Below are 27,402 nucleotides of genomic sequence, written 5' to 3' on the forward strand. Positions count from 1 at the left end.
CATATAGTCTTCATATATTGTTGCAGGTATTATTCAGTGTGCTGAGGTACAATAGGGGGTTAAATCCCCCTCCTTTTTCTACTTAGTCTGACCCCTCCCTTTCATGCACCTGATTAGTACTGCTAGATTGATTGAGCAGCTGCCATTTTTGTTTGTTTGTTATGAGTTGCATGAAGGAGCCAGCATTAGTAGGGCATGCTGGTTCTAGTAGTGCTAGTTGGAGTTCCCAGGGGTGACTCCCAGGTAAGCTGGCTCTCAATTTGGATGCATTTATGTATGTGCCTTTATCATGAGGCCTTACATTTGACAAAATTATATATGTGCCTTTATCATGAGGCCTTATAATTGGTATATTTTACATTTGGGGTGAGCGTTTGGGCGTAGGGCCCCTGGGACTGGTCTGGCTGGGCCTCCTCAGGGCATCACCACTTAATACACATAGTTGCTTTTCACATCACCTTTTATGTTTGTTTATTATTCATGTATTTTTTCACATATATTTTAACCTCTCATTCCACACTTAATGATTACTCACACACAGCTATACTTTACACTGCACTGTCACTCTTTTTCCATTTTCGTGTGATGCCCTGGGGGGGTCCTGGGCTGGACGTTTTTTGGGGTGCACTGCGCCCCGGACGTGAACCCCTTAGTGTTAGGGACTGCTGGTAACAGAGAAGCCGTGACGTGGCCCAGCAGCCTCCCATGTATTTGCAAATGCATGCAACTAATATCTCTGAATTTCTATGACCATATAGTCTTCATATATTGTTGCAGGTATTATTCAGTGTGCTGAGGTACAATAGGGGGTTAAATCCCCCTCCTTTTTCTAAATATCTAGATTATGTCAGTGTCGACAGTGTAAAATTGGCATTTGACATATTGACACTCTGCCCATGCCAACAAACGGAATGACAACATACAGAACATGTCGACATTCTGATGTCGATATTCGAAATGTCGGCATTCTGAATTTCGACTTAATATACCACACCCCTGTGGACATACCCTTTACACTCACAAGTGTGTCAATAAATTATAATTATTATCCTTTATTTATATGGCTCCACAAGTGTTCCGCAGCACCTTACATAGTACATAAACTAATAAGTGAACAAGAAACCAGTGACTAAAGTACAATACAATGCAGGACAAGGAGATGGTTTTATACACACTGCTCCAAGTAAGCAGCAGGGAGTCAGCAATCAAGAGTTAGGTGCCCTTGTGGGGAGTAAGGAGTAGAAGAAAGTATAAGGAGAAGCACATGAGAGAAGAGGGCCCTGCTCGTGAGAGCTTACATTCTAAAGAATGAGAGCCACAGATTTCGCCCATTTAGAGCTTTAACCTAACAATAAAATTGTTCCTATTAGTAAAATAAAGTTGGGTGTAATTGTTGAAATAAATGGATCCAACACTTCACAGACTAATGAAGAGAAATCCAGCAACAGGAACAAGTATGTAGTGATACCTTATCTTACACCGAATGCAAACCAGAATTTGGAGCTAACTTCAACACCTTCATAAAATCACAGACACCTGTGCATGGGTTCTGTCTGTTTACTGTAAACAAATTGTTGTCAATTAAACAAAACAAAAAAAACCCAGAAAAGAACTAAGAGATGTACTGTTTCCAGGTATCATGCAAAGTTAATTTTAGTGTTTTATAGCCCTGCAATTAAAGCAAAGAAATACTATACAACATGATTGCTAAAACTCACCTTTGGCATTGCTGTCAGATTGAAGGATTTCCTTGCAGCTCCTGTACTTGTAATGATCAATATTGGTATTAGATAATGGATCTGTCCTCTCATCGCCCCAACATGACAAGAGATTTAAAATGTTTTGCTTCATCTGAAGCCATGAGCCATGATCTGGTAAAATCAGAAATAACAGCGAATGCCAAAATTGTATTTTACTGAATAATTTGCTCAAGAGAAGAATAAACAGTATTTAATAACAAAATAATAACTAACACTAAACAAACCACAGGTTACAGATCTCTGCTGAAGAGCTTGCCATCTATTACAGTTGCCGAGTTGACAATTCACATTACAGAAAGTCTAGTCATTCTTATGGACAGAACATTACTTAATGCTTTAATTATCTGAATTTCTAAAAAGGCAGCAGTCCTTTATATGTACTCACCGCAAGTAGCACACTGGCCTTCAATAGATAATAGGGACAGTAGGAGCAGACTGCCAATCAGCATCTTTACCCCTGGCACAAGTAAGACAAATGAATCATCATAATCAAGTTCAAGTTCTAATATCATTACATTACTTACCATATATATGCATGCACACAGGGCCTGCTCTAAGCTGGGTACACACTATACGATATATCGTTCCAACGTGGATCAGAACGATATGTCGTACCCATCGAATAGTGTGTATGCCCGATCTGTCGTTAATGATGGTCGTTCATTGCATCGTCTCATCTGCTTTTCTGCGACGATGCAATATGTAACGACACATCGCGCCATGGTACACCGGATCGCCACACATCGTATAGTGTGTACCCAGCTTTAGGGTTAGATGGTAACAGTTTGCACCTTGGCCAAATCACGTTATGCAGGAGGGGAAATGTAAAATGAGCAGACAGATTTAGAGTTGGAAGGGGGTGTGTACTAACTCATCTCTAAATTGTAGTATAAAGAAAGGGGTTTCCAGTATTTGTGTCATACATACAATAGCAGGCAGTAGTTTATCCTGTACGAAAATAACATTCCCTGCACTGGAATATGGTCTGTCCAGATGCAAAGTTGCACCCTTTATCTAGATTGACCCTAACTTTAAATAAGCGCCGCATATTATTTATTTATTACGTTATTTATATAGCGCCAGCATATTCCGTTGCGTTTACTGTTAGTGTACTATAAGCGATTATATAGCTATAGAGCACAGAAAACCATATTGTTTCTAAACTCTTTGTAACTTTATCAGGCAGCAGAATAATTAGACATGTAAGGGACCTCATGTACTGTAGTGCCCAAGGGTAAAAAAAGACACATATACGCATATAGACATGGGGCTTTCATAGGGAAGACCGACTCTGTAGCAGCTGAACCCCACTACTATGGATATTAATTCTCTATATCAGTGTTTCCCAACAAAGGTCCTCAAGGCACACTAACAGCCCAGGGTTTAGAATACTCATGCTTGAGCACAGATGCTTAAATCAAAATAATTGAGGTACTACAGTAATTGAAACCTGGACTGTTAAGCTGGTTAAACACTATGGCCTCCATTCATCATCTCTTAATTTCTACAAAAGCGGGTGAAAATTGTAGAAATGAAGGATTGGGGCCATTCATCATAGAGGAAGTGCAGGAGATATCACTGATATCACCTGCTTACCTTTCAGCCCCGATCTGTCCCGCTGTCTCCATACACTAGTATGGGGTCCTAACTTCATCAAGCTCTGAAATGACAATATTTTCCGAGCTTCACTGCAGGAGCATTTCGGATCTCTCCTCCCCTGTCCGGCTCCTTCCGCCGAATGATGGAGCTTTGTGCGCCTGCGTGAAGCTCAGCCCATACAGGTGCACTAGCCGCCTGGCACCCGATAATCACCTTAATGAATAGACACCAATATGATGTATCGTACACTATATCATCCTGTGGTGTATCGGAATGATATATTGTACACATCTTATAGTGTGTACAGCCAATCCACCGTTGCCGACCGTCATTCATTACATTGTTCCTATCTGCTGTGCTGCCCAGCAGATGGGACGATGCAATGAACAACGTGGTCCTGTTACATGCAGCATGTAACGATACATTGTGCGCAGTGTATCACATTGTAATTACATTACATACAGTTACATTGCATCACTTGATCGCACGGTCGTATGGTATGTGCCTTGAGGACCGAGGTTAGGAAACACTGCTCCCTTTCTCTCTCTCTCTATATATAAATCTTATCTATACACATATATATATATATATATAATAAAAATATAATATGATAGATTAAATGTTAGGATAAGTAATATGCTTGGTCCTAGTTATCCTGGACCCCCTCTACCCCAGAAGACATTGGTGCATATTGTGTCAGAGTCTATTGCACAGGAAAAATTGCAAATGTAATCAGTGCAGGATCTGCAGCCTTTTAACTGTAGATACGCTACTGTGCTGGAGTTTATGTTACTACTAACTAAGTATCCCCCATATGTATGAAGGAGGAACCGCAGCAGGTATCTCTGGTACCTGCTGTGATCCCTCCATTGCTGCTGGCAGTCGCCTCCCGCATAGGTTTCTATGAGGGATGCGATGCTGCCAAATTTACCAATATCCAGAATACGATGCATTCCAGATATTGGCCCCCGCAGCTAACACCCTATAAAGATGACGTTAGCCGCTGTAGCCTATGGGCTACACTGCGCACTATTAGCCGGCAGAGGGATCCGCCGGAACTCTCCCCGGCTATGGCGAATGCGCATGTGCAGTCCATGGGCACCACCCCCTGCACTGGCCGGCAGCTCTACAGAGACATCGCAGGGATGGTCTCCTTTCGGAGCCCGTGTCCCTGTAAGTCCAGGATGATACATCCGGCTGATAGGGTCGCTTTTTGCAATGCGATTGGGGCGTTACTGGCATGCCCTGATCGCATTGCAAAAGCGATCATTGATAAATGAGCCCCAGAGCAACATAAAAACATAAAAGGTATAACACAAAATAATAATAATAATTATAATAAATAATACAATGAGTTTCTTACCAGTCCAGGATCTTTTCTTCTCTTCTTACCAGAGGGCCTAATCATGAATTCTGCTTTCCCCTAATGTAATAACTACTTTATACTGTTTTCCAAAGTATTTCAGACACAGGAGCAGGAAACACATTTTGTTCAATTGCTATAGTCAGAACATTTCTAAACACCCCCCCTCCCCCCACGTTTATGAATCCTGCTGGGAATTGCAGTGTCTCTCATGTACTCCATTTTTATCATCAAACACTAACACCTGTTTCCCTATGTTCTGGACAATATCATAAACAGGATGAAAAACATTTCAACACATTGGTACATATTAGTAGTGATCTCATACCCCGCAATAATAGAGGACATCAAATGATAATTTATGGTCTTGATTATAACTGGAAAATGAAATAAACTTTTCACTTTAAAGTGGAGTTATTTTAAAAAATGTAAACACTTAATTTAAAAGTATATGTAAATCATATTTATATATGTAAAAGTGAAAAATGGGAAATACTTAATTCAACTTAATTCAATGTAGCAGCTTTACTCTTAGCTGACTAGGGGCTGCCATAATGCTATAAAATCGAATATGACCCATTTCAACCTAGTCTCACCTGGTGGCGTCATGAGGGAGGAGTGGGGGGTGCAGGCCGCACCCGGGTGTCACCCTCAGAGGGGGTGACACAAAATGCCGACTCCTCTGCAGTGACAGAAGCCAGGTGCTTCAGTGTGACATTCTCCTGCTGCACCTGGCTCCTGTCATAGAAGAGGACAGCCCAGCAGTTCTGGCAATGCTGGGCTGCCCCCCGTGTGAAGTCATCGGGATCCCCCGAGAGTCCACGCCCCTTTATTTTAGACCACACCCCCTTTTCGGGGGAAGGTAGTCATGTGACATATCAAGCAGATACAGAATTTCATAAGAATAACAATGGTATTCTTCATTATAATGTATCTTTATTCATTCTCTAGTTTTAACATAAAGTTTATAGGATATGTTTGAAGTTCTGTCCACCATGTGTTGCAGTGTTAAAGCTATTCTCTTTTCCCATTCCTGATGAACCCTCACCAACATGTCTGGCTGAATCTGAGCAAAAGTTGTTGCAAAATGAAAACGATCTTGTACAGTATCTTCACAGCATAAACACGTTACTTCAGGTAACCCCGCAGAAAGAAATCCCACTGAGTTAAATCTGGGCATCTTGGTGGACACTGGACTCGACCTCTACGGCCAATCCACCTTTGGGGAAACTGCATGTCAAGATATTCCCTGACAATGAGCCCATAATGAGGTGGGGCAGTAAACGCTTACTTCTGCTCACATCTCCGACCTGCTGGCCTGTGATCTGCAGTTCTAATTAATGTTTTGGAGGAGATAGCTCTGATATTTCCTGTATTAGGATACTGTTAAAGAAACCCAATACTTAAAATAATTTAATTTGATTTATGTAAAAAGTGGCTTGATGAATAGGCCTCTATGCCACCACGAAATCACAAATCAAAAAAATTTGTATTGTCGAATACAGCGACTGAGCCTCATATGGAGGAAAATAGTTACAAAAAACAGACTAATGGCAGCTTTTTATTTAATCTTACTTGACTGATAGTGTTCCTAAATGTGCAGCCGGATATGAGTCACTAAAGAAATGGATTTCGAGCTCCTGAGAGCTGTTCCTCAGGGCAGAGACATATAATTTACAATGCACAATTGATCTAATATATTACCAAAATACATCTGTATGCAACCCAACTACAACCTCCTGGGTCTCTGGGATTTACTAACTGGGGTAATAACAAGGTTTTTCCTGCTATGATTAAGAATTTTATAAATTTGAGTTTGCATTTCCATATTAGCTATAAAACCTTCCTACATATCTGGCAACAAAAGAGATAAACAGTATTAGATGATGGCCATCATTTAGCGTTAGGAGCAAATCCAGATGAAGGGCATACATTTGCCCCATTACAAACCAAATTGCGATGCCAAGGGGGGAAATGCATTTTTATTTTTGCATGCAGGGATATCACTATCGGCTTTTACGTGTAATGGTCAGCTTTAGTTTTACACTATGATAGAGATTTGAGCTGGGACGCGCTCCCATTTTAAGGGCTTTATTTAATAACCTGCAAAAACGGGCGCAATACTGACGAGTTAGCCCCGATTTTGGAGCGGCAAAAATTGAAAAGGCAAAACCAGGTTGGTTTCATCTTTTCAATTATTATAAGGCCCTAAATCTGTCCACTCATTTCATTTTTTTTTACTCTGCAGCCTAACATGGTTTTCACCATGGGGCAAATTGCTCCTTGCACCTGGATTTACGTCAAACTCTAAATGAGGCCCAATATGTTTACATTTAATTTATTTTCCTCCCTGGTCTTTAAAATGTATCTGTACATATTTAGAAGTTTGAAAGTCATTGGGATCAGCGGTAGAAGATAAGTACAGCAGCCTCGATAAGATCATTGCTAGCGCTGACTCCATCCCAGTCTAAGGCTGTGAAGTCTCCGCACTGTCGGGGGTTGCCCTCAGGAAAGTAGCCGCCTCCTCCAATGCAGAACTGTAACATTAAAGGAGAGAGTCATATTTAAACAATTAAAAGTAAAGATAAAAAATGTGTTCGGATCTGAAAAAGAAATCATTTTAGCTATCCTGCTATCACGAGTTTTGGATAGAAATGTGTGGTTCGGTTCTCCAGAAATCCGAATCCACCCGAATTTTGTGAATCTGAACAGAGCAGAGTTCGATCTTCCCGTGGTTCTGAATTCAGATTTCAAATCCGAATTTCGGGTTTTGGTTTGCAAAAATTACATGATTCTAGCTGTTTTAAAAAACTTTTTATCAATTTAAAAAAAAAAAACAAACCCAGATTCAAAACCAAAACATGGGGGTCACCACACATCTAGTTTTGGGGTGCCAGTAAGATAAATCCGAACTTGCGCTAATTTGGCGAATAGTACAGAGTAGAACCAAATCGCTCATCTCTAGTTTTAGGTGGAAAATAAAAAAAGAATAACAAATAATTTGTAAAATATGCACAAAGATTCCATGGTATTACATTTATGTTTCTATTAATCATAAAAGCATTCTCAAAAATATTCATAACCAATCGGTGTTAAGACACCATACAGCAAATGATTTGCTTGCTCGACCTGATTGCCTATGGAACAGCTTTAGGCCCGTATTCAATTTGGAGCGAAAAGCCGTTTTCGCGTGTTTTGGGCAAAAACTTTTCGCCGATGATGTCATTACGCCAGGCGGAAAAGTATCGCCGTATTCAATTTGAAAGACTTTCCGCCTAGGCGGAAAGTCAATGCAATGTAATAGGTGAAAAAGATTCGCCTATGAATAGCAGGCGGAAAAAAGTGCAGAATTGGTGTTTTGGGGTGCAATGTTGCGGGAACCCCCGTGCAGCCTTCAGACAGTCCCCCAAAGGTAAACTATGTAAAAAAAAATTACAAAATCACTGAACAACACCCCAAAAAAATCACTTTGAATTAGGGGGCGAAAAAACAAAAGTTGGGGGACAAAGTTAAAAACTAGCGAACTTGGGGGGGTTCCCAAGTATGCCCCAGGTGTTTTTTTCATTGCAGGGGCTTGCGGAAGGTGGATTTTTCACGATTTTTTCAAATTAACTTTAGCAACTTTAAAATATGCAGACCACCATTTTCAAGTAACCCAAATTTGCTGGGAAAAGTTATTTTCTGCAAAAAAAACCTCCAGAATACTATTCTGCACCACTTATACAAAAACGCTATTTAGCAGCTATTGAGCCCGTTTAAAAACACCAAATACCTTCAGCAAGCCAAATCATAGAGAACCCCCATGTCAGAGCATCTTTTGGGGGGTGTCAGGCTGATTTCCCCAAATCTGTCAGTACTGTCCGCTTGTTTAAGTTTCGGCGGGTACCGTTTTCGCCTACTTTCAAATTGAATACGGTGATACGCGAGCACAAGCGCGATACTTTTCCACCTGCAAAACAGGCGAAGTAGGCGAAAAGTCCGGGAGGCGAAAAAGTATCGCAGGTCCGCTCAAATTGAATACGGGCCTAAGTCGTAAACATATATTTTCACCTGTGACCAAATCTGAAACCTGTATCTGAATATTCACCTCCCAGTCTCTGCCCAGGAATCCCAGCTCATTTCCAGTACATTTCTGATAGCAAGTGCATCAAACGCTACTGTGGCCCTGTGGATATACACTGTATAACGCATGTGCTATACAAGTTTTACGGATTTCTGAGCGCATACAATAGCAAAAACATTGCTCAACTCCGTGAACATAAGCACTGTGCATGAATCAGAATTAGGCCCAATGTCTAATAAATTCAATGGCAAGCAGAAATTAGTGCAACATAAAAATAAAAACATTGGGTCTCATTCAGACCCGGTCGCAAGCACCGATGCGCTCGCAACCGGGTTGATGGTTAGCCCTGCGCACGCGCAGCGGCCGCACTGCGCGTGCGCAAGCCCGGAGCAAGAGAGAAACTCTCTCGCTCCGGAGCTCTCTACAAAAACCGGCGGCTGTCGATGTTGACGGAACGCCTACCGTTTTGTGGACGGCTGTACTGACATCACCAGTGATGTCAGTGGGGAGCTTCCTGCTCGATCAGAGCAGGAAGCTCCCTGGTGCTTGCCGTTGCCGAGACCCAACCTTAGGGTCTCGTCGCAAGCCCCGATGGTCAACACCATCGCGACCATCAACCTGGTCGGTCGCTAAGCTGTGGGTGGTAACCCACAGCTTAGCTAACGACCAGGAGGCCGCACTTCAAAAGTGAAGCGGCCGCCCTCATTCAGAGAGAGCGGTCGCTTCTTGCGACCGCCTCTGAATGAGGGCCATTGACTGTATGAACACTTGTATCAACATAGATATAATAACATAATATAGCACATAAAAACTGTGACATTAAGAGGAAGGCACAGTGGATCTATACTACGGGTTCTCTATAGCCAGATGGCTTAAATGAAACAGTAGATCTGGAGTTTCTTTAAAATCCATTGATAGAGGAGGTTTTCAAATGAATCTAGTATGAGTCTTTCCCTTTATATTGCAAACTTACCCTTATCAGCTGGTCGCCTTTATACTTTGGAATATTGTGCTATATTTTTCAAATAGTAATTTATATCTTCATAGTCTCTCTATTGTGTTTCATGTATTGTATTTGTGTAAGACACTATGTTGTTGGTATCTTTAATGTATATACAGAATATATTATACATATTTCTTTATTATAAAATATGGATGTGTATTTAAACTCAGCAACTGTTACAGAATTGTAGTAATGCATATAATAATATTTTTAACAACTCAAGATAAATATGTGGTTTATTATTATTATTATTTAGTTTTTATTATTATTTTTTAATATAAAGAATCTTCAGTGAATAGTATAATATATGGTAGATTCCCTTTTTTAAGTTGATTGATTGCAGGTGTACAGGATGGATAATTAAAGTTGCACCAATGAGATCAAACATATGTCTTATAAAAACAGGACAAGGAGAAACACCCTTTATCCTTCTGAAGATACTTTCCCTGAAAGAGAAATGCGTTAAGGCGGTGAACACCAGTGTAGAAACCAAGGGGCCCATTTATCAATGAATATTTGAGGTAAAATCCCCTAAAACACACATTTTTGGGGGGTTTACCTCAAATATTAAGTATCCCCCAGATGTATCAAGGAGGGACCGCAGCGGGTATCCCTCCAGTACCGCTGACAGCCGATTCCCCCTTAGGTATCTATGGGGGATGCGATGCTGCCAAATGTACCAATAGCCGGAATGCAAAGCATTCCCGATATTAGTCCCAGCAGCTAACGCCATCTGAAGATAGCATTAGCCGCTGTAGCCTATGGGTACTTACCGCATATCAGCTGGCGGAGAGATCTAACAGAACCCTCCGCCGGGCAATGGGCGCCACTCATGTGCAGTCTCATGTGCAGTCCACTCTGGCCACATCGCCTTTCGGAGCTCGTCTCCCTGCATGTGCCGGTTAATACATCCGGCCGGTATGATCGCATTTTGCAATATGATCATGGGCAGAACTGACATGCCCTGATCGCATTGTAAAAGCGATCATTAATAAATGGGCCCTCTAGAGAGGCTGCAGAGTTACATCTACCACAACCTACAGCGGAGTGACTAACCAGCCTCAGGCAGCGGTGGTGACCGAGTGCACTTTCCGCGAAGTTAGACAGCCGGAGGAGTGGAGCTTTGTGAGTGACGATCTAAGGGGGAGATTTAATAAAGCTTGGAGAGAGATAAAATTGGAGATAAATAGCACCAACCAATCAGCTCCTAACTGTCATATTTCAAACGCCTGTAAGTCCTAGCTGCTGGTGCAGCGTCAAGTAAAGAGACCGCACTGACTCTGACAGCGCAGCGGGGCTGTACACCGGAGGACCTCACAAGCCGGATTCAAACTGCAATTGCAACATGAACCTGGGAGAGTGAGACAAAGGCGGAGCTGTAGCCGGGTAATGTAACAATACTAACGGCAAACACACTAGCAGCACGCATACCATCTTATCTTACCTTGGCTCCCAGATAAACGTACATCTTTATCTAATTTACACCTTGGGACTTGAAAATACCCCATAAAGAGGGTTTCATTATCAAATCTATCGGCTGTCATAATATGGACTGAGGCGCTATACACATATTTCTGGTCTCCACAAATATATAACTGTGATTGCACCGGAACTTGGACACTAATTTTAAATGATTTATACAGAAAGCGCAATCTGAAAAGATATTTATGGGGGAATGCAGTTTGTTTAGATTGTGCCCATTTAGTAACTGAGAGCAATTACAGCTTAATAACTGTGTAACATGTTTGCAATTATGTTATTTTTACTTGACTAATCTTTTAGAATGGAGTGAACAGTTGCACCTGTTTTATAATGTGATTTATTGAATAAGTATTACAAATTATTATTATTAGAAACCGTAAGTTGCACTATTTTTATTGAATCCTTGACGGGGGCTGTAAGCTTAAATGTTTTGATCAAAATATGAACTAAAACCCCATATTTTATTATGGTGAGTGCAGAGCTTCTGATAGATAGATAGATAGATAGATAGATAGATAGATAGATAGATAGATAGATAGATAGACAGACATGAGATAGATACAGTATATATATTTTATTATAGTGACTGATAGCAACTTACGTGTTCAGGATCACAGCTATTGGTTACTTTTATTCCAGGGCATAAAGCTATTGATGCTCGTTCATTGTTAATCACTCGGAATTGGATAAATCCAGCAGTGAAATAGCCTATGGAAGAGAGTTTGATTGTTCAGTACAGCTCAGTATTATCTATACAATTTCAAGGGAACACACATAACAACTAAATCGAAGAGAAGGAGAGGTTATTTACTAACTTTGCTTAAAGTTGCACAAAACATACATGTAACACCCTCTAGGGGATATTATTGATAATAACATCCCTCTTAGATTGTTGCATACTGCAAATACTGTATGCGCGATACCATGGAAGGGTTTTGAAGAGAATCGTGACCAAAATCGTGGATTCCAAAAAGGGGCGTGACCAAGCAGGAAACATCATCAGAGGGGGAGTGGAACCTAGCCTCTAGAGAGACGTCTTAGAGCTGGGGAGCAGGGAGGGAGCAAAAATGGGCCGTGGTTACTGCCACAATACCCATCTAATGCCCAAGGAGAGAGGGATAAGAAGAGAGGCCTGGATAGAGACCACCGAGATAAAGCCTGTTAGAGACAGAGAGAAGGATCTGGAAGCATGCAGCCCCGTGAGCTTCTCCATCATGCAGCACACAGGAAAGGGTAAGAGTTGCATGTTATGATCTCCGTTTGTTGTGGACCCTGGGTGGTAATAGGAGCAGACACCTGAATAGATTTAAATTGAAAAGTGGGTCTTTTAATGGGTGAACTTGCAGACATGTACACAGATAAAATAAAGTCCAGAATATTAAGAGGATGGTGATGATTAGAAACTGTAGTGAAGTAAGAATAAATAATGTCAGGGTAGTGGCAGAACTAATAAAAGTCTTTGTAATCCAATAGGTCACTGCAAGGCTGCAGAGAGGATAACAGTTACTGATTGATACTGGTGAGGTGAAATCCAGAGAGGTTATAGAGTAATTGAATTAGCAGCAGCAGCTGATGAATTGAATGGAGAGTGGTACTGAGACGGCTCAGTGTAGAACAGAGAGCTAGGTAAATGGAGGCAGTGTAGGTACAGGGTTAACTGCACACTCAGGTCCTTTGGCAGGGTAGATAGAAGGTGTAGGATGGTGTCAGCAGGAGACTGGGAGCAGGCAGGGCGATGTAGGCTGCTGGGAAGCTGGGATTCAGCAAAAGCACAGGTGAGCACTCAAACAGACAGGTTTTCAGGAGCACAGGAACTCTCTCACAGAAATTATGGGAAGCTCTGAACTCCCTTAAGCACCTAGTGCAGAATCGTGATAGGTCAGAGAGAGCATGTGACATGCCAGGACTGGAGCAGCTAAGTCACATGACCAGAGGCAAGATGGCGGCACCCATACCAGAGAGGAATGGAAACACCACCAGGCCTATCCCAGCCAGAATGACACAGTGCCCGAGGAACACTTCGCACAGCCAATGCCCGCCACCAGACACCAGCCCCTCTGCCAGAAGGACCACGCCACAGGCCCTCACAGGTAATACCTGTCACCCCCTTTGCCGAGAAACCCTGGTCGTGACACTGCAGGGGTATTGCTGAGGGGTAGGAGGACCCCCCAGCAGCCAATACATCACGCCCCCATTTCATGTCCTCAGTGTGCATGTATATAGCTTCTCCAGCTGCTGGGCTGTCCCCTGCTTTCTATGCACAGCAGGTGAGAGCATTCCCTCACTATCTTTCCCCCTCCATTGGACACTGCAGCACAAGGAAGGGACAGTACCTTAAAAGCAGGACTGTCCCACCAAAATCGGGATAGTTCGGGGGTATACTGTATATACATACAGTCATACACTTATACATACATACACTCGAACACATAGAGTACATGGATGCATACATACAGTCACACACATATAAACATACATACAGTCACACACATACATAAATACAGTAACACATAAAATCACACACTTATACACATACATACTGTCACACACAGTCATACACATAGGTGCACATTTATCAACAATCGCATATGCAATGTGATCTGGGTGCATTACTAGTGCCCATGATCGCATTGAAAGATGCAATCTTAGCACCAGCATGTATCCAATAGCCCCCGCAGGGAGATGGCATTACCAATGGAGACAAAACATATGGGGTATGCGATAAAACAGTATGCAGTCGGGAAGCCGATGGACCTAATCCCGACAGCCGGCTTCCCGACTGTCATATACCAGCAAGAGTCTAAAGACAGGTGTCGATATGCCGACGCTTGTCTTTAGACATACGCCTGGAGCCCGACGCCCGGCATCCCGATCGAAGGGACGCCGAGCGTGGATAGCCACAGGGGGGGAGGGTTAGGTTTAGGGTTCCCGGGGGGGACTTAGGGTTAGGCACCCCCCTGGGAAGTTAGGTTTAGGCTAGGGGAAGGGGGGGTTAGCGTTAGGCACCCCCGGGGGGGACTTAGGGTTAGGCGGTGGGGAAGGGGGGGGGTTAGGTTTAGGCACTTACAGGGGGAATTAGGGTTAGGTACTGGGGGGAAGGTTAGGGTTAGGCACCCCTAAGGGAGGGTTAGGGGGTAGAAATAGGTTAGTATATACTTACCTTAGGACGATCGGGATTTCCTCCTCTGCTGGGATGCCGCTGTCAGGATTCGTGTTTCCCATACAACTCGTGCGATGTAATGGGGTATGATTTTTTCGCCAAATTGCGATTTCGCGTGCGTTTTCTCGCGAGAATACAGATCCGGAAGTATGTGCTTTTTTGGACCAACCGGAATGCGATTTTCATTTACTGTTCTGTCGAGTTAAACAAAGTCACTCATTGGCCCTCCAAAGTCTCCTGATGTCTACCTCACATACCCTATATAAGGTATGCAGTCGGGAAGCCGGCGGACCTAATCCCGACAGATGGCTTCCCGACTGTCATATCCCGGCAAGGGTCTAAAGTAGGGGTGTGCACCGGCCACTTTTCGTGTTTTGTGTTTTGGTTTTGGATCTGGATCTTTCTTCGTGTTTTGGATCTGGATTGGTTTTGCCAAAACCACCCTTCCGTGTTTTGGGTTCTGGGTTTTGTGTTTTGGATCTGTATTTTTTTAAAAAAGCATAAAAACAGCTAAAATCACAGAATTTGTTGGTTTCTCTGCTCCTATGCTATTATTAACCTCAATAACCTTAATTTCCACTCATTTCCAGTCTATTCTGAACACCTCACACCTCACAATAGTGTTTTCATGTCCAAAAGGTTGCACCGAGGTAGCTGGATGACTATGCTAAGCGACACGAGTGGGCGGCACAAACACGTGACCCATCTAGGAGTGACACTGCAGTGGCAGACAGGATGGCAGTTAGAAAAACTAGGCCCCAAACTGTACATAATGCAAAGAAAAAAAAGAAGTGCAAGATGGAATTGTCCTTGGGCCCTCCCACCCACCCTTATGTTGTATAAACAGGACATGCACACTTTAACAAATCAATCATTTCAGCGCCAGGGTCTGCCACACAACTGTGGCTGAAATGATTGGTTCGTTTGGGCCCCCACAAAACAAGCTGGCAATTAATGTGTCCCTGCACAAACTGGCTCTACGGAGGCAAGATGTCATCCTCATCCTCCTCATCCACCGATTCCTCACCCTCTTCAGTGTGTACATCCTCATCCTCACAGAGTATTAATTCGTCCCTGCTGGAACCACAGGTCCCTCTGTACGTTCTGGAGGCTGGTCTCCCTGGAAGAGTTGATAATTCATTTTATGAACATCATCTTCTCCACATTTTGTGGAAGCAACCTCCTACGCCTTTCGCTGACAAGGTTCCCGGCTGCACTAAACACTCTTTCGGAGTACACACTGGAGGGGGGGCAACTCAGGTAAAATAGAGCTAGTTTGTACAGGGACCTCCAAATTGCTTCTTTTTCCTGCCAGTACAGGTACGGACTGTCTGACATGCCTACTTGGATGCTGTCACCGATGTAATCCTTTAACAGACAGACGCACGCTTGTCGCTGCTGCTTTGAGGATTCAAGTGCGGCTACAGCCCACACAATTCACAAAGACAGAAAAAAAAAAAGAATATTTTTATTGTTTGTGGAGCACACTTTGAGGGTTACACCACCCTTTAACAGACAGACGCACGCTTGTCGCTGCTGCTTTGAGGATGCAAGTGCGGCTACAGCCCACACAATTCACAAAGACAGAAAAAAGAAGAAGAATATTTTAATTGTTTGTGTAGAACACTTTGAGGTGTCACCACCCTTTAACAGACAGACGCACGCTTGTCGCTGCTGCTTTAAGGATGCAGGTGCGGCTACAGCCCACACATTTCACAAAGACCGAAAAAAAAAGAACAATATTTTAATTGTTTGTGTAGAACACTTTGAGGGTGTCACCACCCTTTAACAGACAGACGCACGCTTGTCGCTGCTGCTTTAAGGATGCAGGTGCGGCTACAGCCCACACATTTCACAAAGACCAAAAAAAAAAGAACAATATTTTAATTGTTTGTGTAGCACACTTTGAGGGTGTCACCACCCTTTAACAGACAGACGCACGCTTGTCGCTGCTGCTTTAAGGATGCAGGCGCGGCTACAGCCCACACAATTCACAAAGACAGAAAAAAGAACAATATTTTAATTGTTTGTGTAGCACACTTTGAGGGTGTCACCACCCTTTAACAGACAGACGCACGCTTGTCGCTGCTGCTTTAAGGATGCAGGTGCGGCTACAGCCCACACAATTCACAAAGACAGAAAAAAGAACAATATTTTAATTGTTTGTGTAGCACACTTTGAGGGTGTCACCACCCTTTAACAGACAGACGCACGCTTGTCGCTGCTGCTTTAAGGATGCAGGTGTGGCTACAGCCCACACATTTCACAAAGACCAAAAAAAAAAGAACAATATTTTAATTGTTTGTGTAGCACACTTTGAGGGTGTCACCACCCTTTAACAGACAGACGCACGCTTGTCGCTGCTGCTTTGAGGATGCAAGTGTGGCTACATCGCACACAAGTCACAAACACATTAAAAAAATAGTTTTTTATTTTTTGGAACACTTTGAGAGTTACACCACCCTTTAACAGACAGACGCACGCTTGTCGCTGCTGCTTTAAGGATGCAGGTGAGGCTACAGCCCACACATTTCACAAAGACCGAAAAAAAAGAACAATATTTTAATTGTTTGTGTAGAACACTTTGAGGGTGTCACCACCCTTTAACAGACAGACGCACGCTTGTCGCTGCTGCTTTGAGGATGCAGGTGGAATCTAGACGGGATTTGGAACCGAGGACACACTACCTCCATCAATTGTCTAAATCCCACTGCACTAATGTCGGATACCGGACGCACGTCTAACACCAACATAGCAGTCAAGGCCTCAGTTATACGTTTTGCTTCAGGATGACTGCTGTCGTACTTCATCCTCATCGCTAGGAACTGTTGGAGGGTCAATTGTTTAGTAAAAATAGTGATGTTCCTACTTCCTCTCTGGGATGATGAACAACTCCCAGCAGCAGCAACAGCACTAGGAGGAAGAGGTTCTTGATCTTTCCCTATTTTATTTTTATCGGAGAAAGTTTGGTCCTCCATTTATGTTATATTGATATATATACGTGCGGCTAAAGCGCACACAAACACAGAAAATATTATTTTATTTTTGCTGGAGAGTAGTGCACTTTGTGGGTTACACCACCCTTTAAGAAATGAGCCAGCCGGCTCTTTACTTATGGGACACAGGCGCACGCTTGGCGCTGCTCCTTTGTTGATGCACGTGCAGCCACAGTGCACACAATTCACAAACACAGAAAATAATTTTTTTTTTGGTTTGGACTGGAGTGTACTTTCGGGGGTTACAGCACCCTTAACGGTCAAGCCAGCCGGCCCTTTACTTATGACACAGGCGCACGCTTGGCACTACTTTGTTGATGCACGTGCGGCTACTGCGCACACAATTCACAAACACAGAAAATAATTTTTTTTTAGGTTTGGACTGGAGTGTACTTTCGGGGGTTACAGCACCCTTAACGGTCAAGCCAGCCGGCCCTTTACTTATGACACAGGCGCACGCTTGGCACTACTTTGTTGATGCACGTGCGGCTACTGCGCACACAATTCACAAACACAGAAAATAATTTTTTTTTGGTTTGGACTGGAGTGTACTTTCGGGGGTTACAGCACCCTTTAACGGTCAAGCCAGCCGGCCCTTTACTTATGACACAGGCGCACGCTTGGCACTACTTTGTTGATGCACGTGCGGCTACTGCGCACACAATTCACAAACACAGAAAATAATTTTTTTTTAGGTTTGGACTGGAGTGTACTTTCGGGGGTTACAGCACCCTTAACGGTCAAGCCAGCCGGCCCTTTACTTATGACACAGGCGCACGCTTGGCACTACTTTGTTGATGCACGTGCGGCTACTGCGCACACAGGCCCTCATTCAGAGCCGTACGCTCTGAGCAGAGCGCACGCTCTGCATGAGGGCCGGGCTCCTTTTTCATGGAGCGTCCTCCTGGACGCTCGTATAGCTGTGGGTCACCACCCACAGGCTATACGAGCGTGCATTTTGATGGCCGCGATGGTCGTGACCATCGCGACCATCGAAATTGCGAGCCGGAGCCTGCGGTTGAGGTTTTCAACCGCAAGCTCCGGAGTGATTTTGGCTCTATCAGAGCCAAAATCACTCCCACTGACATCACTAGTGATGTCAGTGGGCCGGCTTCTGACGGGAGGCGTTCCCGTGGGAACGCCCCCGTCAGGGAGGCACGCCCCCGGCACGCCCACCAAAGGGGGCGTGCTGTCAATCAACATTGACAGCACGCCCCCTTTGATCGGACACAACGAGCGAAGGAAAGTCCTTCGCTCGTCGTGTCTGGCGCATGCGCACGACGGAGCTCCCTCCGTCGTGCGCATGCTCAGTGCAGACCATCGACCCACTTGCGAGCGTACAGCCGCTCGCGAGTGGGTCTGAATCAGGCCCACAATTCACAAACACAGAAAATAATTTTTTTTTAGGTTTGGACTGGAGTGTACTTTCGGGGGTTACAGCACCCTTAACGGTCAAGCCAGCCGGCCCTTTACTTATGACACAGGCGCACGCTTGGCACTACTTTGTTGATGCACGTGCGGCTACTGCGCACACAATTCACAAACACAGAAAATAATTTTTTTTTTGGTTTGGACTGGAGTGTACTTTCGGGGGTTACAGCACCCTTAACGGTCAAGCCAGCCGGCCCTTTACTTATGACACAGGCGCACGCTTGGCACTACTTTGTTGATGCACGTGCGGCTACTGCGCACACAATTCACAAACACAGAAAATAATTTTTTTTTTGGTTTGGACTGGAGTGTACTTTCAGGGGTTACAGCACCCTTAACGGTCAAGCCAGCCGGCCCTTTACTTATGACACAGGCGCACGCTTGGCACTACTTTGTTGATGCACGTGCGGCTACTGCGCACACAATTCACAAACACAGAAAATAATTTTTTTTTTGGTTTGGACTGGAGTGTACTTTCGGGGGTTACAGCACCCTTAACGGTCAAGCCAGCCGGCCCTTTACTTATGACACAGGCGCACGCTTGGCACTACTTTGTTGATGCACGTGCGGCTACTGCGCAGACAATTCACAAACACAGAAAATAATTTTTTTTTTGGTTTGGACTGGAGTGTACTTTCGGGGGTTACAGCACCCTTAACGGTCAAGCCAACAGGCCCTTTACTTATGACACAGGCGCACGCTTGGCACTACTTTGTTGATGCACGTGCGGCTACTGCGCACACAATTCACAAACACAGAAAATATATTATTTTTTTAGCACTTGGGGGGAGCACCCCTGATGGACAGAGCACCCCCTGGACAACACTACAGCACTCCTTTAGGACTGGGACACTGCACAGGACTTTGGAGTGGACACAGCCCCTATGGAGAACTGACTGCACAACACAGTCCAGCCAGCCCCTATGGACTTTGAAGTAGTGGACACAGCCCCTATTAACAACAGCAGCACAGCACAACACAGCCAGCCCCTATGGACTTTGAAGTAGTGGACAACAGCAGCACTACACTACACTACACTACACAGCCCTAACTCCCACCCTCCCTCTTCACTGTCCACAGCCGAGTGAGAAAATGGCGCCGATGCGGGTACCTTATATAGGATCCAAAACCCGCGAGACTCGGAAGGCGGGATGATGACGTTTTGCCTCGATTTCAGATCCGAGTCAGGCGGGAAAAGTCGAGCCTGATTCGGATCGGACTCGGATCGGGGGGGCTCGGGGGGGTTCGGATTTCAGAAATCCGAACCCGCTCACCCCTAGTCTAAAGACAGGCCTCGATATGCCGACGCCTGTCATAAGACATATGCCGGTAGCCTGACACCCGGCATCCCGATTGAAGGCACGCCGGGCGCCGGGCGTGCATAGCCGCGCGGGGGGGGAGGTTAGGTTTAGGGTTCCCGGGGGGGAATTAGGGTTAGGCACCCCCCCGGGAGGTTAGGATTAGGCTAGGGGAAGGGGGGGTTAGCGTTAGGCACCCCCGGGGGTGACTTAGGGTTAGGCATCCCCTCGGGGGACTTAGGTTTAGGCGGCGGGGAAGGGGGGGTTAGGTTTAGGCAGAGGGGGGATTAGGGTTAGGCACTGGGGGGTAAGGTTAGGATTAGGCACCCCTAAGGGAGGGTTAGGGGGTAGAAATAGGTTAGTCAATACTTACCTTAGGACGATCGGGATTACCTCCTCTGCCGGGATGCCGCTGTTGGGATTCCAACCGCCGGGCATGGGTCCGACGGTAAATCATACCGATTTCCGATATGCAGAACTGCATTTTTGGGGGTTTTACCGCATTTTCCCCTTTAGTTCATTCCACCCATAGTCACACAACGATACACATACATACTGTATATACACATACATAGTCACACATATGTACACACACACAGATATAAAAAAAATTGCATTTGCAATGCGATCTGGGCACGATATTAGTGCCCATGATCACATTGCGAGATGCAATCATAGCGCCTGGCCGTACTAAAGAGCACACGCGGGGACAGGGGCTCCGATCTCGTTCCTGCGATGTGCTGGGAGTGAAGTGACACATCAGCTGTGTCCTCACTCCTGTCCCGGGGATCCTGTGCATGCGCAGTCTACTATGGAACACTCTCCCGGTAGCTTTTGCGATGTGTAGCCCATAGGCTACAGCAGCTTATGCCATCTTCAGATGGAGTAAGCTGCGGGGACCAAGTTCCGCATTCGCATTCTGGAGCTTGATAAATCTGACAGCATTGCACGCCCCCATAGAAATCTATCGGGGTTGAGGCTATTGTAGGAAATGGAGGGACTGAAGCAGATATCGGAGACATCTGCTGCGATTCCTCCATAATACATCTGGGGGATTCTAAATATTTGAGGGTATCCCCCGAAAATGGGTGTTTTTCGGGGAAAATGCTGCAAACATTTATTAATAAATAGACCCCATAGTCACACACACTCATACAGACAGACAGTGCCCCTTTCCTGAGTCACACTTAAGCTCCACTGGGACTGGGCTTGATGGAGCCATGTACCATCGTACATTTTTGCCCTCATGTCCGATAGTGCAGCCGATGTCCGCTCAATGGTGCCACTATTTGCGCATTGCAGTAGATAACAGCGGTAGCCGGTGGGTGTCTCAGTATGCTGCATTAGCATAAATTTGCATAAATTTGCAGTAGCGCATGCAACGCTACTACATTAGCTCCCATCTCTGAATCAGGCATCTGTATTCTATCATTTCTCATTTTCAGATTTGTTTCTGCATAATACTAAGACTTGTTTCTAATATCTATGAGTAATATTTTGTCAATTCAATTAAATGTGATATAAGATTGTTCCATCGGGATGTACGAGCAATGTGCAGTGCACACATCACCCATACTTATGATAGCCTGACATTGTGCATTTTCCTGTGCACAATGTACCGCAGGGGTGATTTACGATCCCAACGGCATATCGTCTGCCTTCTGTATTTATTGCTGGTTATGCCTGTCTACTGTGACGCAACTTGTAAGTTTTGAAAACATTCTACTATATCAAAACAGACGTCTGATATGTTTTGATGATGTATACAAATAAAAGACATATAAACTAAAATATAATACAAAATATGATATAACAAGACATATAAGCAAGCACCTTTTGCTGTTGGATATGCCCTGGGGCGCCATAAGATACACCTCTTGGTTGGAACAAAACACGCCCCTTGGATGGAACAGGACACGCCCCTCTCCTTGAAATTCCTTTACAAAAGTTAGCAAGTATGACTTGGAAATACTCCCGCTTGTGTACCATAAAATCCATAGGTTTGTACTGAGCATGCCCAGTATGCAACTTTACTCAAATTTTTACTGGAGAGAGGGGATGGTGGAGGTGCATATGGGCAGTCTAATGTAGGCCAAAGACAGATGTGTGATACAGTGGATGGCAGAAGTTGCATTATGCCAGCCACTACAAGTTCAGGAAGTGTGCTGGCGGCCATCTTGAGTTCACTTCATGTTCATTTATGTAGACTAAAAGACCAATTCTTCAGCACTCTGGCGTCCTTTCCTGTGTTTTGCGCACACAATAATCCACAGGTGTGTTTGAGTAATTGCGAACAGATGCAGGAAACACATATACACCTACCAGTAACTGCATTACTAGCAGATGCCTAAGGGCTGGGCAAATGCACGCTACTGCTGCTGATGATGGGCACCATCCCTAGTTATCAGGGCCAGCTCTAGGGGTGTTCGACCAGTGCGGTCGCACAGGGGCGCCACCCGTAGAGGGGCGGCTCCTCTCCCCTGCATCCCGATATCAGCAGGACAGTACTGTGCCGCTGTTCCACACGCAGGCCGAAGTGGCCCACGGGTGGTCAAATTGGGAGGTTGGGGACCCCCACCACCGCAGCTGTGCGGCGGTGCCGGACCCCCGGAGTGTGAATGGATGCCACACGCATGCGCGTGGCAACCATTCACTGACGGGAGAGGGCTGGGGGAAGCCCAGCCAGTGACGGAGTGCTGGGCTTTACCCCCAGTCTGACGTTACTTGGAGGCGTGCCATGCGGGCACGCCTCCAAATAACGTCACACAGGAGGCGTGGCCTATGGTAATTAGGCCATGCCCCCAAATTTGATCGCGCCCGGCTTCGCTGCGCGCGATGTTAGCAGGCCTTCTCGAGGGCCGGCACAGGGTGCTCCGAACCCTGGAGCCAGCCCTGCTAGTTATAAACAGAAAAGGACATGCCCCCTTATTGGGAAAACATAAACAAAGATTAAGGGGTCTATTTACTAAGCAGTGTTAGGATACAGAGTGAAAAGTGATAAGAAAGTGATAAGGTTCCAGCCAGGGCAGTTTCTAGGGTTTGAGGCTCCCAGTGCGAGCAGTCAAAATGCGCCCCCCCCCCCCTCGAAGCAGTAATATTGTGGAGTGTGCGTGGCCTCATCGTGAGGGGGTGTGGTATCACAGTAAGGGAGTGTGATCTCGAAAGACCACAGAATGACAGCCACTGTGACTACTAAGCCCAGGGGTGGCAAACCTGTCAGAGGTAAAGCTAAATAAAAGTCAGACAGTATGCGCGCGCCATAGGCGCGCGCTCAAAAAATGGGGTGGGGCCTAGCTGTCACAAGCCCACGCCGAATTTCTGTGTGCATGCCTTTGGTGTGACATTTGCAGAAGTATGACCTTGCATCACACTCGTTTTTAGTGCGTTGGGAGCGAATCCAGCACATTGAAAATACAAGCCAGATCCACATATAATACACTGCAACAAACCACTTCCACATAATATATTGGAAAAGCCAGAAGCACATACACTACGTTTTAAAACCACATCCACCTCAAATACATTAAATCCAGAACCACATACAACACATTGAAAAAACAAGATTCACATAATACACACTTCATACCAGCCCCCTCCCTTGCCATTCCATCCCGACAGGTCTTAGGCTCCCCCCCCACTGGCTCTCAGGCAAAAGTGCCCATTATGCAGTGCCCCCTGTAGTTGTCCCCATATGCAGTGTCCCCTGTATTTATGCCCCTTATGCAGTGCCCACAGTGGTAGTGCAACTTATGCAGAGCCCACAGTAGTGGTGCCCTTTATGCAGTGCACCCAGTAGTAGTGCCCCCAGGAGTGGTGCCCCCTGTAGTCATGCCCCCAACAGTAATGCCCCCAATAGTAATGGTCCCTGCTGTAGTGCCACAGTAGTAGTGTCCCCAGTTGTATTGCCCGAAATATTAATGCCCCCTGTATTCGTGCCCCCAATAGTAATGCTCCCTTTGTAGTAGTGCCCAAAGTAGTAAAGCCCCAAGTAGTAGTGCCCCCAGTAGTAGTGCCCCTGGGCCCTGAGTAATGCCCCCAGTAGTGGCACCTCCTAAGCAATGCCCCCAGTAGAAGTGCCCCCCGAGTAATGTCCCCAGTAGTAGTGCCCTGGTGCCCCCAGTAGTGGTGTCTCCCCTAGCAGAAGTGCCCCCAGAGTATTGTCCAGGCTGCCTGCACATTAAAAAAAGCACTAATACTTACCTTCAGCCCCGCTCCGGCGTCCGCTCCGCTCGGCTGCTCCTTTGCACTATGGGAAAGACGTCATGACGTCCTCCCATAGTGCACACTGGGGGAGCCGGGAGCCGGAAGCCAGAGGCTCCGTCTCTCCGGCTGCTCTGCTCTGCCGGGCGCCCGCTGGTAACTGAATCTCAGCGGGCGCCCGGCAGTTAACAGACTGTTTCTGCTGGGTGGGGCGCCCCGTGCAATTGCACGGGTTGCCTGCCCCTAGAAACGGCCCTGGTGCCAGCCAATCAGCTCCCAACTGTCATTTTTCAAACACAGCCTGTGAGATGACAGTTGGAAGCTGATTGGCTGGCACCTTATCACTTTCTTATCACTTTTCACTATGTCTCCTAACACTGCTTAGTAAATAGACCCCTAATAGGTAAAGGAATAGTACCATACAAGGATAATTCATTTCCCAAAGTCTCAATTTCATAAATAAAAAAAATCTAGTATTAGCAAAGTATTCGTCATCCAGGGTCTTTCTGAGCCAATGTACTAAGGGCCTGATTCAGCAAGGATCGCTCTTCTGCTAATACGCACGCAACGCAGTTGCTAATACCAGCGTTGATATGCAAATGTTTGCATTCGCAGTGCAATCACACTTCCCCTTACACACATACATGCAACATAGCGAAGTTGTCGGTAACATCGAGTAACATCGGACCCATACGCACAGTTAAGGCACGTCAGACCTTACTCAAGTATTGCTAACTTCAGCGCACGCTATGAGACCATAGGCTGCATATGGTTTTGCAATGGATAATTTATGCATGCCCATACAACAGCATTGAAATGCACTGGTACTCCTGCATTCGCACTACCAGCCCCCCTCCCATCACCACCCACAAACGGCTCTTCCTGTCAATCACTCTGCGATGGCTCTGCATCGCCACTGCGATCGCAGTTCCAATCGCAGCGTCTGGTTTGCGCACATGCACTGCAATGCATACGCATCTGCGGTGCAAAATAAACAGCCGATTGCGTCATACTTGCCGACATTCAGCTCCCTCCTTCCGGGAGGGGGCTGAATATCAGCTTACAGAGGGGGCGTGGCCGCACTATAACGCCGTTGCAGGGGCGTGGTCAGTGCGGGCCGGAGGTGTGGCCGCGAGATAGTGTCATTGCGGCTCCGCCCCCTCATCACAATGCCGGAGTAAACGCATTGTGAAGCGGGGGGGGGGGCCACGATGACGCGATTCAGTGCGAATCGCGTCACCAGGCCTCCCCGCTGCGGGGGTTTCCCTAGTAACTCTGCAGGGGGGTAGGGAGGGATGGCGGCTTGCGGGAGGCTTGCCTGCCTTCCCGGGGGGCCGGGAGCGGCACCCGAAAATCGGGAGGCTCCCGGCCAAATCGGGAGGGTAGGCAAGCCTGGATTGCGTGCGTATTAGCAACTGCGATCCTTGCTTAATCAGGCCCTAAGTTTTGTACAGTTGCTTGCTTGCAGTCTTTTGCAGGGGCTCCAGACTTCAACACATGGGGACCTCTGCGTGGCAGCCGAGCCTGTCACATGCTTCTCCTCAGAGATACTTGCACTGACATAGGCAGAGACTCCTCCATGCTATCACTGGTGATATAGATGACCAGAGATCCAATGCAGACTGAGAAATGTAGTCGGAGCCAGAAGTGATGACGCTGCTCCTTGCCTTACTCTCCCCACAGCGTCAGGAGTGTACCATTAGGTGTCACCATCACATGTGCACAACTGTCACTGATGTGGATGGGGTGGCTCTCCCTTCTGGTGCTGGTGATTCCCTTCAAACAGTAGCAGTTTGTGTCACAACTGCTAAGATGATCGGCAGGCGGAGGTCCCCCTTTCAGTCCAGGCACTAGCAGTGCATTGGATAACCTCCTTGGCTTTGCTTGCAGTATATCTGTTTTTGCATTTGTCTAAGATTTATTATCTGGGGATCTGGTATTTATGCTGGGTGCTGACAGAGATTTTGTCTATCCTGGCTGCCTACTATATGCCCTTGTAGTGCTGCCATCAATAGGGTATGAGGTATCGGTGTAATGGGCCTGGACTCAAAAGGGGGTCCTCCGCCTAGTATGGGGACAGAATTCATTGTTCAACATTCAATACAGTATTTTCGGAGCTTGACTGTGGGAGCTTCAGATGGCATTAGCTCACGCAATCCGCTCTTTCCCTATGGGTAGGAATCCCGGGTTGCAAAGGATCTTTTCGCATCCCGCCACCCGTCCGGCTCCTTCCGCCGGACGCCGAGGCTTTTGTGCGCCTGTGTGAACTCTAGTTCATGCAGGCGCACTAGTTTCACTGCTCCGAAAGGATTCTGGGAGACAGCTAATTTTCGGATCAGCTATCTCCACGTCGGAGCAATGATGAATTGCTCTGGGTCTTGCCGCGAGTAGAAATGTTAATTATCGGGGTCCGCTCGGAACTGGATAATTAACATAATGAATAGAGCCCTATATATTATAAATCTAATAAGGAATTGTCACGTATGAGTACATTCTTACTTTTCATATACTGCCCAAACAGATTGGCCGTCTTCTCCTCATTTCCATGGTCATAAACTACCGGAACAGCGGGTCCATTGTCTGAGGGACAAATTCCAATATTATACCTCACAGGATATTTCTAGAGAAATCAAAATAGTAATTTATGAAACTGCAATATTCATGCCTCAACAAAAATACTGTTACTTCCTTGGGTATGTTATCAGTGGAAGGGGGCCTGTGTGCAGTCCCCCCATGCAGACACCCCATTGCCCCTGCGCTGAGAAGACACTGGCACTGTGTATGAACACACCTCTGTGAAAATGGCGCCGGAGCCATTTTTTTGGTGATTTGTCTATAGCGCATGTGCATACTGTATCTCTGGGTATTTCTGCAGTAGTGGAGGAAAGAGAAGTATAGTTAATGGGTGCAATCTCCTTGCTTTTAGGGGTAAATTGACTAAGATGGGAGTTCTATTTATGAAGTGATGTTGCCCATAGAAACCAATCAGATTCTACTTCTCATTTATCTAGCACAGTGGTCGGGGAACAGGGGTAAATTACCCCACT

General features: G+C 45.7%; 2 protein-coding genes across 3 annotated transcripts in view; both read right to left on the minus strand.

Moving 5' to 3' along the window:
- The window catches only part of LOC148543378 (intelectin-1-like), a 28,475-nt gene extending 23,290 nt beyond the window's left edge, over positions 1 to 5,185 (minus strand). Inside the window, exons 1-3 of one of the 2 annotated variants that reach the window (XM_088473144.1) lie at positions 4,723 to 5,185; positions 2,146 to 2,217; positions 1,719 to 1,871 (exon numbers count right to left, since the gene is read on the minus strand). In XM_088473144.1, the coding sequence (XP_088329270.1) occupies positions 1,719 to 1,871; positions 2,146 to 2,209 (217 nt within the window). In that variant the 5' untranslated portion in view covers positions 2,210 to 2,217; positions 4,723 to 5,185. Of the gene's footprint in view, positions 1 to 1,718; positions 1,872 to 2,145; positions 3,953 to 4,722 lie in introns of those variants that run through there. The other variant, XM_088473066.1, reaches the window with a different exon arrangement.
- The window catches only part of LOC148543379 (intelectin-1-like), a 64,085-nt gene continuing 41,859 nt past the window's right edge, over positions 5,177 to 27,402 (minus strand). Inside the window, exons 6-8 of the mRNA XM_088473257.1 lie at positions 26,855 to 26,975; positions 11,872 to 11,978; positions 5,177 to 7,259 (exon numbers count right to left, since the gene is read on the minus strand). Of these exons, the coding sequence (XP_088329383.1) occupies positions 7,125 to 7,259; positions 11,872 to 11,978; positions 26,855 to 26,975 (363 nt within the window). The 3' untranslated portion in view covers positions 5,177 to 7,124. The remainder of the gene's footprint in view (positions 7,260 to 11,871; positions 11,979 to 26,854; positions 26,976 to 27,402) is intronic.

The sequence above is a fragment of the Taudactylus pleione genome, unplaced genomic scaffold, assembly GCF_031769625.1.
Source record: "Taudactylus pleione unplaced genomic scaffold, aTauple2 ptg000004l, whole genome shotgun sequence".
NCBI lineage: Eukaryota > Metazoa > Chordata > Amphibia > Anura > Myobatrachidae > Taudactylus > Taudactylus pleione.